The 16,341-nt window shown below is 46.2% G+C and overlaps 1 protein-coding gene across 2 annotated transcripts in view; it reads right to left on the reverse strand.

The window, feature by feature from the left end:
* The window catches only part of ITGB5 (integrin subunit beta 5), a 124,285-nt gene that overhangs the window by 1,332 nt on the left and 106,612 nt on the right, over positions 1–16,341 (reverse strand). Inside the window, exons 11-14 of one of the 2 annotated variants that reach the window (XM_075933150.2) lie at positions 9,915–10,137; positions 8,799–8,902; positions 3,450–3,566; positions 1,367–1,533 (exon numbers count right to left, since the gene is read on the reverse strand). In XM_075933150.2, the coding sequence (XP_075789265.2) occupies positions 1,367–1,533; positions 3,450–3,566; positions 8,799–8,902; positions 9,915–10,137 (611 nt within the window). Of the gene's footprint in view, positions 1–1,366; positions 1,534–3,449; positions 3,567–7,556; positions 7,927–8,798; positions 8,903–9,914; positions 10,138–16,341 lie in introns of those variants that run through there. The other variant, XM_075933151.2, reaches the window with a different exon arrangement.

A 16,341-nucleotide genomic window follows, 5' to 3' on the forward strand; every position in this document is an offset into this window, starting at 1 on the left:
GCTGATATGCGCCGGTAGCTGGCTTTCAACCTAGCTCCCCACATGTATTGGCTCCTGCAGACCTGCCTGCCTTCCTTCCTCCCCCCTCCCCCGAGGTAGGCACGAGCCAGTGCTGGGGGCAGCTGGCTTAAAAACCGGTTCCTCCCAGCACCAGCTCCTCAGTGCCGCCTGCTCCCCTCCCACTCCCCTGTGCTGCTGCCTCTATTAGAGGGAGACTGTGTCTCTGGGGAGACTGTGGCGAAGCAGCCCTTGTCTGTGGGGAGGCCGAGCTCCCCAAGGACAGAGCTGCTCCACATTCCACAGAGCAGCCTCTGCCCGTGGGGAGCTCAGAGGCAGCAGCGTGGGACGGCAGGTGAGCCGGTCTGCGCGGGGAGCTGGTTTTTAAACTGGCTCCCCTCGTGGACCAGCTCCCACCTGCTACCTCAGATAGAGAGGCAGCCGCACAGGGTGCCTGGGGGTACCCAGGAGTGGGGCTGTAGTGCACTGGCTGCCGGCTCCGCTCCTGGGGATTGTCGAATAGTCATGTAGCTGATAACATTTTATGTGGTTACATGACTGTTTAGTTACACAATATCTAACATCCCTAGTAATCTGGACCCAGGATCCCCCCCTCCCCATACTTTGCTTCCCATGCTCCAGCACCCTGCCCTGCCTCCTGCACCTCCCACACAGTCCAACCCCCTACGCTGAGCCCCTCATACACCGCAAGCCTGACTCCTGCACCCCCACAGTCCCAAACCCCTGCCGGAAGATTGACAGAAAACAGCCTGAATGCCTGTGTGAAGCTGGATTTGACCAGGTAGGATGTAAACGTCAAAGAAATGTGTGAGAAGAGGGAGCAGCCCAAGTCTGGGAACACAATCTTTCCTTTATGCTACTATTAATCATCATGTCGATTATCAATAATATTTAAGTTGTAGATGTGCAGTCGTGCAAATGAGCACTCTTATACTGGCTCTTTGTGGACCACTTGTTCTGAATTGTGATGTAGTTTGGCTCTCTGGTTTGAAAAGGTTGCCGATCCCGGATGTAGATAATAAATTCTGTCTCCTAAAGTGAGAGTGTACAAAATCTAGCACAGTCGAGCCCTGATCTCAGTAATATCAATATTAAAACTGAAGACTGAACAAAATATTGCTAAGTATTTGGATTATTCCTTTCTAAGGAATTAACCAGAGTAAGAGCACACGCAGCTCCATGGGGCCAGACTGCCCCAACCCCCACCCCTCAGCACACATGCACTGGCGCTATTTTGCCAATAACATCTTCATCTCAAGCCAGACAAGTCTTCCTTGAAGTCTGACATCCTCATCATGAGTCTCCATGTGCCCTGTGGTCCCCCATTCCCAGCCTCCTACCCCCTCACCATTTCGTATCTCGCCCGGGAACGTTCGCTTTGGAATCTGGCAAACTCCCGCCGGTCGTGAATGGTGACAAGCAGCTTCCAGACAGCCAGGAGGACAATTCCTATCAGCAAGATACTGCCCACTACGGCTAGCAAGATGGTCAGGGCGTTAGGTGCAGAGCCGCACTCTAGTGAGGAGAAAAAGAAAATGAGCTGCGATGAGGGTCAATGCCCTGCACCAGGTAACATCAGAGCATTAGATGCAGGCAGTGTGGAGACAGCACAGTGTCAATCGCTGGAGACTGCGTAACTCCACCAACTCTAATGGAATCGCTCCTCATTTACCCTGCTGTCAGAAAAGGGTCGTCCTGATGTCCTTTCTAACCGAAGGTTTAAAGAGATTTTCTGTAACACAAGTAGGAGAAATCCTGCCCGATTGATGCACATTGCAATATTCCCATTGACGTCAATGAGGCGAGAATTTCACCCAACCTTTGTTTAGGATGTACGCTTAATCGACTGCAATGCTCCCAGCAACATCAGCCGGGTTTGTGTAAGGCAGGATGACAGAAGGTTAAGAGCTTAATACAAGTTGCTAGTTCAGCTCCTCACATCCCTAAGCATAAAAACAGGAGATCATTAGGATCATTAAGGTCTATTAATGAATGGCTCTGCTATTTCAATTAGGGATAAGATGTAGCACGTGCAAAATCTGCAGTCTCCTGAGGCCAGATCTATAATGGCTTTGCCTCAGGAGACAGGTGCAGACTGCTAGCAGCAACTGTGCCATGCTGACTGGTTCATTTCACAACACTGAAGGGGAAAACGAGTTGCAGATTATTAGAGTAACACACGTGTCGCTTGCCAGAAACACAGCTGTCTGCAGCCAGGGTTTGGAGAGACCAGGTCACATGTTAGTGGACACACTTACATTCTAAGCCGCGTGGGCCAGGATCAGTGTTTGGAAATAGAAAAAAAAATCTATAGTAGCTGTGGCTTATGAAGAGGAGCACTGAGAGCTTCACCATTAACTCAGCTATCGGGTGGTTCCACAGGGGTTATATTTGGAAACTCAACACCTTGGATGCCTTTAGACAGGATGACAATACAGTTCTGATTTCTTCAGCCGCGTCTGTGATACGAGTTTTGCAGTTATCTGGTGCCAGTATCAGAGAGCAGCATGAAGTTCAGCATTTGGCTGAGGGGTGTTGGTTCTCCAGCCAATGCATTCAGATCCCTTTGCTCTCATCAGGGATGGCTTTCAGCCCAGACACTTCAAGCAACAGTGAGGGGGGCTTTGCACCAGCTCAGCTGACACACTGCACCAATCCCACCTCCGCCCCAGTGGCAGGTCCCGAGGATGACGTCAACTCGGCTCGCCTCTACTCTGGGACCACGATGGAGTCACTCTCCCGAAACGGCTGTGACCCTTCCTTGTGCCAAACTGCCCCCCACTGCCATGGCTCCCCCCTTCCCTCCACTGCCCCACACTCTGTTGCACTTTTGTGAGGGAAATCTGTTGCAGGGGCTCTCTCAGACTCCTCCCTCTCCTAGGTGGTGTCTCTCCTAGGCCCCACCTGAGTCCTCCAGATCTTCAGAGTGCTCCTGCTATCTCAGTTCAGAAACCACACCCCATCATTTCACAAGGAGGCAAACACTGTATCTAGGGACAGGCAGAAATAAGGCAGTATGCATGCACACGCACGCTATACCATCACAAAGTCTCTTTCTACCCCATCTTGGAGGCTTCCCTATTGTGGGAGAATGTAATGAAAATGGACTCATTTGGAACAGTAGAGATACAGGGACGTAGGACCAGAGATAGCTGCACAGCCTGATTTTCCCCTCCCTATCTAACCCTGCTTAGCGTTCCATGTATTGTAAGGTCAGCCCTGACTCAGTTTCCCCAAGCATCTATCTTAATTTCTTTAAAAGCCTGTTTTGGAGGAGGACTCCAAGCTTTCTCCTTACCCAGAGTCTGCTAGGGCCACAATTACTGGGAAGCACTTAGCCTTTATGACAGCTGGGCACATTCAGCAGTCGCCTAGCATCTCTCAGAAGCTGGCATTTTTATATCAAAATGAAAAACAGATGTGGAAACAACCTGGCTCTTTGAGGACGGTGAGATTGGACTTTCCGCTGGGAAGTTCCGAGTAGGTGAACTTCATCACACAGTCATTCACGGGGTAGACACATAGGACCGAATGCTGGTCATCCGTTTCTGGAATGAAATGAAGAACCCTCCTCAGGCTCTATTAGCAGTGTCAGGGCTGGCAGCTCCTGATGCAGGAGCTCAGTGCATTTAAAACACACGTTACAACTGTGAAGACATGCTGCAGCATTTGGTGGGACCGTGTCTGTACACGGTGACATAATTAGACATTTGTTGTTCAGCTGTCTGCAGGAAGAAAAGCCTCTACCATCCAAAGATCTGCCTCAGAATGGGATGAATTCTCTGGAACACTATAACTCTGGGGACTTTGAATTCCTTCAAACACAAGGAGCTTCCTGTGGGTACATATGGTGCACATTACGGAACAATTCAAACAACTGAAATAGAAGAAACCATTAACACTACAGGGAAGAAAAACACCCACAACCCAGCCACGGTACCGTAGCTTTGTGTCTTATCATCTGGACACTCTTCTGTGAATACAAGGAAATGGCTGTGAAGGAAATAGCTCAGTGGGTTTAGCCTATTTCACTCATACAGAAAAATTCAGAGGGGTCTCTAAAGAAGGACAAGCAAGTCAGAACCTTTACAAAATCCCTTTGCGTCCCTGCAGATATCTGAGGAATGTGTGTGTGTAGGGGGGAGCCAAACAAAAAGAGAGCCTGGAAATTAGCCTAGTGCGATTCTGATTTGTGGGGAAGGTTGAGGTTTAAACAGAACAACAGACATTTGGAAACATGAAGATCTGGACAGAAGAAAATCCTCAGTACAGACACCCTTCAGCGAGGGGCACTCTGCAGATATCCAGATAACCACAGCAGAGAGCCAGCATGGTCTGGTGAAGGGCACCAGTGTCAAGAATTTTCTAACTCCCTGCCTACTGCATAACTTTGGGCAAATCACTGCCCCCCTCGGCTTTTGCTCTACTAAGGCTATAAGAGCTCAGGGCAAGGACCATCTCTCATGATGGGTATGCTGACCCTACAAAGCAGAGGGGTGACTGCAGCTCAGGTAGGCATGCCCATGGTAGCTCCCATCTAGCTAATGTGGCTAAAAAAACAGCAGTGAAGACACAGTGGCACAGACCCCAGCATTTGCAATCACACCTCTACCTGCAAGGTAGACATACCCTGTGTGTTTCTACAGTGCTTTCTTTGCATACACGGGGCACCAGCCTTGGCTGGGATTTCTAAGCACCAGCATAATACAAGTAATAACAAATGGTCATGCACACAAACGTTTTGAAGAGGTTAAACTCACATTCAGTGCTGCACAGGACAGTAAGATACTCAGGACAAATAAAAGCTGAGATGATCTTTTGTTTTGACAGTGCCACCCTATGCAAAAGGCAGCCATTTTCATGTTTCCTTCTTGCTCTTAAATTCGAAAAGCTGCAGATAAAATGATGGATATTGGCCCATTTTATGAGGAAAACAGTGAACTGCTGGCATAAATGAGGATGTTATCAAAGCCACAATCCATCGCTCAACTTGCATTCCAAATGTGCTGAATTCTTTTCACTCCGGAAATAATCAGGAGGTTTATTTTTTCAAGACCAAGACAGAAGGGGGGGAGAGGAATAAGTGGAAGAAGAAAAGGTGAAAGTGGGGGAGTGGCAGGAAATTACAAGACTTGTTTAAGCAGGAATAGAAGAGCAGGCTGTTTGTGCTACTGCTGCCACTAGAACTAAAATGCCCATCAGTGGCTTCTTTGGAAATCTTGTTATTTCAGGGAAATTACAAGGTGAGTGGAAAACAATTAGTCTGATTTCAACTCTTTTGCCCTGGATTGTCTCAGTTCCAGATCTTTTTAGTGCTTAAAGCAGAGGTGTCATCTTCCAAGGGCTGAATTTCATATTTATTTAAAATCTGTGAGATGGAGTACAAATGTCAGATTACTCTTGATTTCTTCCCACTGGGCTTGGTGTAAGGTTTGCATCGTGATCAAGGGCAAAATATGACTTTTGTGTACGAACTAAGCTTGCAGGCTGCGATTTGCAAATGGGCCTCAGGGAGTTGAACACCCACATCACATTAATTTGAAATCAGAGTTGGGCAGCAAACTTGAACTTTCAAGCTCCGGTTGGCAGTGTTAGTAGTACCTGCTGAGAGCCTTATGCTCAGATTCAGTATCAGTAGGGAAATGAGCACATAGATGAGCCTGCTACTTCACCTTATTATTTCTCTTCCTTCTGCATTTCCTCTGTGTCTCTTTCCTTTCGGTCTTTGCCCTGGCCTCACTAAAGGAACAATTACCCCTCTGCTACAGTAACTGCCACCAATGGTGCTGCCTCCATGTTAACTCTAATGTAAGTAAATATCTACATTCCAGGCTTTAACTGTGCACAACAGAGCGTGAATGTACCGTCAGCCGAACCTGGGTTGTTAGGTGCCCTACCCCATCTTCCAAACCACGAGGGGAACTTGCAAACAGCAGGCATGAGTCTGTGCTTTCATCCAGCACAATCTCACAAGGTGCAAGTCAGCACAAAAATCTGGCCATGGGTGTTTCAGGACTTAGGCATGAGACATGGGGATGCGTCATTTGATAATTCCCTGTTCTGTTCATTCCCTTTGGGGCACCTGGCATTGGCCACTGTCAGAAGACAGGATACTGGGATAGATGTACACGCCAACTTCGCCTCTAGCCGGAGAATGCTTTGACCCCCCCCCCCTCCCCCACGGGCACCTCAGGCCCTGCCCCCACTCGACCCCTACTCCAAGCCCCTACTCCATCCTGCCTCTTCCTGCCCCAGCTCCATCCCCACCCCCAGCTCTTCCCTCAAACCCATACCCCCAATTCTATCCCTTTCCTCAAACCTCTGCCCTGCCTCTTTCTCGCCCCCACGTGCACCCCATCCCTGCTGCTCCCCAGGGAGTGTGCCAGAAAAAAAAATGTTGCTCTAGCAAGATACCTACTTGCTAACTCTTCCTGTTCAAACACTTTCCATTGGGTTGCATTCTGTTCCCCTTAATTCATGCATTAGTTGTAGCCAAAAAGCACATCACACAACTCAGGTGGCCTTCCTATTCTTAACTCCTAGGCCATTACACTAGGGTGGCCCCAGACAGTGTAACTTCATGGCTGTGGCAAACTACGCCGGCTGCTCAGAGTTGGAGATTGCTAGGGCAGTAGGAAGTCCTGGCCAGATTCCCTATCTTGGCAGCAAGAACAGGCATCACATCAGCTCTACGCTGCTGGAGGCTGTCCCTGTATGGGGGTGATGCTGGGTTTAGGATCTCAGTGTCAGCGGTGTAAGGCACAGTGGCAACACTGCACAAGATCTGGGCCACTGTACGGCCCCAAATAACTATCTTTAAACACAGCTGTGGCCTAATCATCTCTCATGTTTTCTCTTGCCTGGATGGACAGTGAGGGATGCTATAGCCACAGAGCACTTGGTTTTTACTCTGATGACCCTGGTCTACACTAGAGAGCTTTTTCAAAATGACTCCCCTTATTTTGAAACAACAAGCAATGCGACCACACTACCAAGTCTGTTATTTTGAAATAAGGGGCTGGTTATTTCAAAATAACAACTCCTGCTTTCCACGAGGAATAACGCGTATTTTGAAATAGCGGTAGTATGGACACTCCACTGCTGCTATTTCAAAATAACTACGCCCCAGAGTCATTCAGAGTAATTACTCCTCAGTGCCTCCTGGGGCTCTAAGTAAAGGTAGGGCATCCACATGAAGGGAGCCTGCCTTGGACTAATTTTGAGGCTTCCCTGTGGAGTGGAAATGCTATTTCGAAATAGTTATTTGCTATTTTGGACATTATTTCAAAATAAGTTATTTTTTGAATATATATTCAAATATATTGAATATATATTCAATATAAGTTATTTTGAAATAATTTCCTAGTGTAGACATGCCCTTGGATACATAGCCCAAACTAATGGGGGAAGATCCTTAGCTGGTGTAAATGTATGTAGCTTTGATGGAGGATCTGGCCCATTCTGACCTAAAATGGTTATGGAATGCTAGCCAATCAGGCAAATAATAATAATCATAATAATAAAAATAACCATGTGATAGCACAGCTAGGCCCAAACCATCTTTACGGGTGGTTATTTTTGCAGTATTTATGGGGTCATAGATTTTAAGCTCCTGTCTTCTTAAGCATCTACAAAGGGCCTACACATCCTTGGTATTTTGTATATAAAAAGACTGCTCTGAGTCATTTTTGCTTCACTACACAGCCAAAGCTTCTGCGTCTGATTAATACTCTCCTGCTGAAGGCTTTATTTGACTAGGATCTTGGCGAGTTTCAGCAGTGTAGACTGGTATGGATGTCACTTAACCAAGACAGATTCCTATTAATCACAATGGCATTAGGGTGTAACCAGGCATGCTCATTTTGCATTGTTCCTGTCTTCATAAACTCCCCCAGTTTATTCCTGCCTCTGGAATAAAGCAGAGAAAAATCTAGGTATATCCCTAAGACTTTCTAGAAAGAAGAAACAGTGTAAAGTCCCAGCAGGCAATTAATTATGACATTTTAATTAATAAAATGTTGATTCAGAAGATATAGCCAACATAGCAGCAACCCTCAAAAAGAAAGCTGAAAGCAAGTGTAACTGGTATTACTTATGTAAACATCTGGAATAGATACATATTAAACCAAACAGAGAAACCTATTTGATTAACAAAAATGGTTTTTCACCATAAGAGATTAGGTAGGAAACTGGCTGATTTTATTTTTAAAAACAAATCATTTGCACGCTCATAATGTACCAGGTGAATTGAAATGTAGCGTTTAGCTTCTGAAATCCAGATCTAATCTGAATCTAGTAACTTTACTTAGGGTATGTCTACATTGCAATGCTATTTTGGGATGCCGAATGTATCCCAAAATAGCTACCCCGTGTCTTTTGAACGTATCCACTATTTCGAAATAGCAGACGCACTATTTTACCATCCCTGCAAACCTCATTCTACAAGGAGTAAGGGATGGCTCAAAATAGCCTATTACAAAATAGCCTAGGAATAAGCTACGCAATTTACATAGCACAAATTGCGTATCTTATTTCAAGTTTCAGGTGCTGTGTAAACACACCCTCAATGTCAAGATTTCAAGTGTTATGTGTATCTGAAATGGATAAGAGAACTAACTCAGTACAAGTTAAATACTTGGATCTGGATGTGTGTTGTAACATGGATGAAGGTAGGATAATCAGGGTAATACAGTTCTTTGAAAAGACCGGTTACATCTAGCAGCCAGTTGCAATGATCCCATGAATCAAGTTCCCATAGGATTCTGCTGTACATTACTTACTGAGGACATCCACGCGTGAAATAATCTCATCCTTGCAGTGTTTCTGGCAGGTTTGGTTGTCAGCCAGTCTTCCTGAGCTATATAACATACACTCAATGCAGTCCCTTCAGGAGGGAGACACAAAGAGACAGACTAAACAGCTTTGAAACCACAGGAATATTCAAACATGCCACCCAAACGGTTTGTCAAAGGGAATCTCGCCCTATTACGCCACAGAGTCACACATCTGCGTCACAAAAGAAAGAGAAACCTTTTGTCCAAGGATCTCTAAATTAAGGACAGAAAAACCTGCAGGTGGGACTAAACTGCAAACTTCCTGACTGCCTGAGTGTTTGTATTTGGACATTTCGTTTAACCCATTATAGAAATGGGTGGCAGCTGTTAAATTTGGATCCAGCCCTGAATGTTCTCTAATTTCAGGTGTTGGGGGACCTGAAATGGCTGAAGACAGAAAAGGCAGACACCATAAAGATTTATTGGAGGGGGGGGTAATAACCACTTAAATGATCAAAGTGCTGTTTTCCAGTGTATTTTCAATCAGAACCATCCCTTTGCATCCCAGGGCTCTCTCCAAGCCACATAGCAAGATCCATTCAGATGAAACTCTTACTCCAGGCAGGAAAACGGATCTGGCGGCCAGTAATTACACAGTATAACCTGCAGCAGAACAGGGCATGAAATGACCTGTATTGGTCACTTTCACCAGGCTCAGACTGGTTTACAAGAAAATTTCCCAGAGAGGTATCTGGCCATCTCCAGCCACATGCTAACAAACCTCTAGTGCTCTCCTGCAATTCTGAGTGTGACCAAAAGGATAGACAAATTCTCCCACAATTCCCTGGAACAGAATCAGGGTGAGGCTGCATACTGCTGCACAGAGAACCATGGGCTATGCCCCCAGATGTCCTACTGACCCATGCATAGGGGAACGCAAGGCAGACCCTACACACAACCCAGGTGCCAGTCCCCACGGCTATCTATGCATTGAATGGCACACCCTTAGGCAGCCGGTCCAACTTGAAGCATTGCTAGAGGCCCCTTACTTGAAGGACTTCTGAAATCAAACACAATCTCCCTTCATTACACAGGTGAGCCATTAATGAGCTGGTGAGGTACCTTTTAGTGCTGCAGACACCTGGGCAGGTAGGACATTTCTCGCACGTCTCTCCAAAGGCTCCGGGCTCCGTGCATTGGCATTTCCCACAGACACAGTTGCCTCTGCCACTGCACATCTGACTGTCATTCGAAAGGCAGCGGTTAGTCTCTGTCGAGCAGTTGCAGTTGTCTCCAATGTAACCAGCGTGACACTTGCACTCCCCACAGTGACACTCTCCATGGCCTGAAGGTAACAAGCACAAGCATCAGGCTATAGTACATGTGCTAGCTGGGAAAAGCCTGGGGACTAGGTTGGCCAGCAGTGACACTGGGCAGGAGGTGGGAGGTACAAAGGAACAAAGAAGCATCCGGGAGGCAGGTTATTGGGCAGAGGGTCGGGGAGATAAAAAGATGAATGCACATGCTTACGTATCAAGCTACGAGGAGCCTTAGCACGTTCTTAGTGTCTAGTGATTGTTATTACTATTGTGAGATACAGAGCGGCCTGCAGTAGGGAAATGTGTCTGAACTTTTACAGCCCTGGGGACAATTGTTTTCTGTCGTAATCTTCCTCTCCAGCCTCTTGTAAACCTGTAAAAATGAGGTTTGCAGGATCTTTCAAAAAAGGCTTCTATTTTTGAAAGAACCACGGCTAGACTGTGGTTTCACTTTCAAAATAGCGCTTTTTTTAAGGGGCGCCATGATGCACATATGCAAATGAAGCACGGGAAATTCAAATCCCAGCTTCATTTGCCATTTCGAAGTGTCTAATTTACATCCCTCTGTCGAAAGAGGGATATAATCTAGACACTCCCCTATAGAGTCTCCTTTTTTGAAATGTGACTCCTCCTATCTTATTACCCACTAATACAGATATCGACACTAAGTGCAAACATTTACCTTGAAGCCCAGATAGCACTTTTCAGCAAAAACTCATTGCAGGAATAAAATATTCTCAGCTGATATAGTAGGGTCAATATATACTTTGCTATGCCCATTATCAGGGCTTGACAAGCAGCGGTGAGCCCTGCTCGCTAGCCGCGCGGTTTGGCATGCTGCGCATGCGCAGACCGCGCGCTGTGGCACCGTGCCAGCTTAAAATCTACTCGCCCCGGGAGAGTAGATTGACTAATTTGTCAAGCCCTGCCCATTATTATACATTTCAGACATTCAGGATTCTTGGCTGTAGATGCTGTGCAGAATGTGCCTAGCAGATTTCCTCTTTCTTATTTTTTATAAGAAAAATATCAGTAGTAGCCTAAAATTTGTTGCTGTGTCAACACAAAGACACCAGCTTTTGGTTAGGATTTCTGCTGTTATTGGATCAGTTTTTAAAAAGGGGGCAAAAAACCCTCAGAGAATTTAAAGCAGAGGACAGTTTAAAAGGTGAAGTTCTTCAGCATGTATAGTTGTTCGTTGTTCCAGTCTGGTAAAGGAAACATCTTAATAAAGGACATGTTTGTTTATAGATCTGCAGAGGGCTTTCTAAATGACCTGAGAATTTCTATGTGCAGCCAGCTTTATCACAGAGGGAAGCAAAGAAAACTCTGCCCTGACAGTGATTTAAAGCAGAAGGGCAAGAAAAGTAGCAATAGAGCAGCCGAGCCTTTGATTCCTCACACCAATCCTCCTTGCTAAAGGTTGCAAAGGTTCTGAAACACCTTCAGGAACATCGTTTTTTAGCCACAATGTGGCTCACACACTGCTGGGTGCTGGAGAGCTACGGTACAATCAACAGAATTTCGATAGTCACTGTAGTTAGCCAAAGCAGACACATAAAACACAGAGTTTGTGGACAGTTTTCCACTGTTGTCTTAGTATAGCATCAGCTTTTCCCAACGTACCCCGAGTGGCAATCAACAGAACCGCCCTTGTTGGGTTTTATGCCTGGTCTCCTCTAGCCTACATGTCTCAGTAAGAAGAGCTTTCTCTTTTTTCCTTCTTTTGTCATAGGACTCAGCTTTATTGTGGCACAATCAAAGGCTGTTAAGAGTGTTCTTTACAGCACTTTCCTGTTTAATGAGCAAGGTATGTGTCAATAATCAGGCTCTCGGATGAACTACTGGAAACTCACTTCTTATGCTACCTTTTCTAGGGAGATCCCTAGATGGGTTCCCTGCCTCAGAAGGCAAATGCTGTAGATAGATAGGCCTTGGATACTCAAGTGATAGGTACCAGATCAACACAGCCCTGCAAATCCGTAGATACCTACTTTATATCTGTGGGTATCTGCATCAGTGGATGTGGATGCGGATTTCCACAGTTCACTTTTGTGGCTATGGATGCAGATGCAAATATACATTTTGTATTCGTGCAGGGTTCTAGAGATCGATACCCACAGATTGGTTCATGGCGTATTTTTAAAAACAAATAATTGATTTATCTGAAAGTTGGGGTAAATTTAGGGTTGCTGAAAACAAGTGAGTATCAGCACTGGTCCAAGCCAAGCACAGAGTGGGCAGTTGCTGTACAGTGCTTCCTCCACACTCTACCCCACCAGTGTCTGCAGTGGTTTTGTGAAAACATCCAAATGCCTAGGCTTCACTTTTCCATGTGACTGGTTCTGGTTTCCAACCTAAGTCATAGCAGTGGGAGGCTGCTGGATTAAGCACTTCACAAGCCAGATCATTTTCTTTCCCTCCTGCTCATCTTTAACAAATGGAAATATCTAAGGCCTTCTTTGGGAAGAGTTTCCCCCCTTCCTCCAAAACAAATCCAGTACCTCAGATTTATTTGCCAAAACCGCCTAGGTACAAGTGACATTCCTGTTTCTCAGACACTGTCATTAACAGCTCTTTGTCAACTCAAAGGAGAAGAAAATATTTCTCAGACTCAAAGTACCTTGCTCAACACGCAATGCGGGAGGTCTGGCTGCAGTCCCTTTGAGTTTGTAGGCAACAGATCCAATAGTTATGGAATAGATAAATGGAGACTCCAATCCAATGGTGCTCCTCCACCAAAGCCTCCCACTGCAGCTGTGGGGTTAGGAGACAGCATAGAGGGTCCAGCATCTCAAAGGCTTTCAGTTACTGTAAATGGAGCATCAAGCTAGCCAATGTGTGGTTTCTGAAAGTCATGATTCAGCTCCCTGTAAATAACGCTGGGATTCTTAACTGCTTACCCCCAGGAGGAAGTTGCTTTTAAAGGCATATTTTATAAAGCCAGACAGTTTTCACAAATGTGCATCAGCAAATTAATTACAGCTTCAGTTTCCCCACTGGAAACAGGCTCATGTTTCTCAGACAAGATTACTAAATAAATGGATTCTTCTCTTCACCACAAACACTCTGCTTTCTCTGGCGTGCCACAGAAACTCCTGCGTTAGCAGACGTGCCAGCGTATCTCTCAAAGACCGACGCTGCAAAACAGGAACTTCTTTTATTTTACTAGCCACCTCATTTGACCTGAAGACTCCTAAGGAACATTCACACAATCCATTATTGTGCTTGGAACCAAACTCATGACTTCAAAATATTACAAGCCATAGGGCAGAAATCACCAACCAGTAGATCGAGATCTACAAGCCTTTGACAGGTGATCCTGATTGGTCTGGCTGGGAAGCTGTCAAGCACCAGCACTTTATCTGTCCCTCTCAGCACTGCCATGCTGCTCCTGCCCTCTGCCTTGGAGGTGCCCCTCAGCCCTGGGAGCCTCCTGCTTGCTATGCAGAGCATGGGAAGAAGAGGAAGGGGGTGCTGATGTCAGAGTGCCCTTCCACAGAGCACAGAAGATCAGGGATGGAGAATTTGCTGGCTGCTTTTGGGAGTGGTGCAGGGCCACGATAGGGGTGAGCCTGCCGTAGCCTCTGGCACCACCACCCAGAAGCCACCTGTAGTTAGCGATGTCCAGCTGGAGTCCACATTCCCAGTTCTGAACCCCTCCTGCCCCCAAACCTCTGCCCCCAGCCTGATAAAAGTGAGTGAGGATGGAGGAGGGAGGAAGGAGTAGGCAGGGCGGGGCCTTGGGAAAGGGGCAGGAAGGAGGCGGAGCAAGGGTATTTGGTTCTGAGGTCGATGTTGGATTGAATTTACATTTAAAAGTGATCTTGCGCTTAAAAATGCTGGAGACCACTGCCATAGGGTATCTGCATGTCAAATGCAACTCTCCTCTCCTGTACCCGATATTGGTAAGTATAGTTGTCAAGGAGGGACAGACAGAATGCAGTGTCTATTTTAGGCATGTGTGTGCAATTTGTGTGTGCAAGTTGGTTGTTTGCACATGATTGAGTTTCAGACCTGGCTATGCCCATGCACAAATTAGCAAATATATATATTGCCATAAACCGGAGCCCAATTTCAGGTTCGCAGCAAAACATCTGAAACCTAGGAATACAGCATGGTATTTGCATTACATAGCAAAAAGGTCCGTACTCTTCCAGCCCCATCTGCTTCACACACATGTAAAATAGCCAAGAAGTCATTATTGTACAGAAGAAAATGTCCATGGGGAAGTATTGCAGGACCCTGGGCTCTAAAAATAAACCAAGGAATGGTACTGCTCATTAGGAAAGTGTGTCCCTTCCAAACTGGGAATGTAATCTCAGACTGAGAGAAGGTGTATTTTAATGCACCTCCTAGCTAATAAAGTATCATGGTGCAGAGTATTAATGTTTTGAGGGTTTTTTTTTTAAACTTTGTTTGGTTTGGAATCGAGTCTATTAGTGCTGGTTTGAATAATCAAAAAGATTAATGGGTTTCCAACCATTAAAAAAGAGACACTTTCTTCTGTTCCATCCCTGAAATTAAATGATCTCAGACCCTTTAAGTCTGCATAAGACTAGGAAATGAAATGTTCTCCCTGAATTTGCCCTTAAACGCCCCAGATTACTGACTGGAAACTTCCATTAAATTCCCTTGAATAAAGCTATCCAGATGACCTGTGTGCTTGACAAACCCCACTGTAGGCAATAGAGTAATCCAGACATATAAAAGCCCCAATTATGCATCTCTGTGGGATTCAGCACCAACTTCTGTATCTGAGACTGGAGAGACGCAGAGGCAGTTTGCTAAATAGGAGTTGGGGTGCACAGGGCTGCTTAGGGACCCCAACATGCTATACCTAACACAGTTGTAGGGCCTGATCTGTGCACCCACAGCTCCAGGAAAGTCAAAGAGGCAAGTGCTTTGCACTTCGGGAAGTCCTGCTTTGCGTGTGCTGCACGAACTTCAGCCGTGCACGGATCTGAGTTGCAGTCATGTCCTGCTGTTACTTTAAACATTTGGCAGAACACCTTCTTGTCCTCATTTCACCCCCTCCCCCCACTTGCCTGAATTCTTTATGAGCAAAGAAGGGGCAGCCAGAAGGCTCCCCACCCCCAGCTTTTCCTTTTCACACTGGTGGCAAGAGCACAGAACAAATTAGAAGAATTGGCAAGGGGAGACGCAGCTCTCAGTGCTGCTGCTGCTTTGGAGTGCAAAGTAACTTGTTCACAGGAACACATGCCGCTTTGCTTTGGAGAGGATCTGGGTACCTAAGGGGCTGTCACAATCAGATTAACAGACATTAGAAATCAAAAAGACCCCCCTGGGCCATCAGGATATGCACACGACACACATGGCTATGGAGGCTGGTGCAGGATTGTTCCCTGCATCTGTACTTTGTTCAGTTTAACAAGAGCAGCACTCTCTGCAGGAACTTTTGCCCCAAATCTATCCTGTGTTTTCCTTTGATTAATTTCAGCCCATGGTTCTACAGGCGCCACTTCCATTATGCCCAAGGAGCGTTCAACTGCACACTCTGCCCCCGGATCTTTTCCCCAGTCTCACCACCACCACCACCACTCTGCCTCTTCCCAGGCCACTCCCTACCCCTTTTCTCCCTACCTCACCTCTTCCCTCCTGCCCCCTCCACCTCTTCCCTCCCTGTTCCTCCTGCACACTGCAGAACAGCTGATCAGAGCAGGTGGGAGGCACTGGGAGGGAGGGGAAGGAGTTGATCGATGGGACCACCAGTAGATTGAAGGCACTGGGGGAAGGAAGAGAGCTGGTTCCCAGTGGGTGCTGATGAGCACCCACAGAGCCAACACTGAGGCATAATTCTTTGTAATATTCCCCGCTCATAATCTAGTTGCTATCATTTACATTTCTCCAAAAGGAAATGAGGACTCATGGTCCCTTGTAGCCTTAATCATGATAATCTATAGAGCTCTGCAAATCTGCTTTATATCCACGGGTATTTGCAACTGTGGATGTGGATATTCATGGCATTTTTGCATATACAGATGTAGATACAAAATTTTGTACCTAGAGCCCTGCATAACCGTGGATATCTGCTTTATATCTGCAGTCATGACTCATGTTTGCGGATACAGATGTGAATGTGAATACAAAATTTTGTATCTGCGCAGGGCTCTACTCATCTAGTCTGACCTGTACAGGCCACGGTACCTCCCGAGTCCATTCCTGTAAGGGGCTCATAACCTCTGAGTTACTGGTATCTTCAGATCATG

This window comes from Pelodiscus sinensis, chromosome 7 (genome assembly GCF_052426305.1).
Source record: "Pelodiscus sinensis isolate ZL-2025 chromosome 7, ASM5242630v1, whole genome shotgun sequence".
Lineage (NCBI taxonomy): Eukaryota > Metazoa > Chordata > Testudines > Trionychidae > Pelodiscus > Pelodiscus sinensis.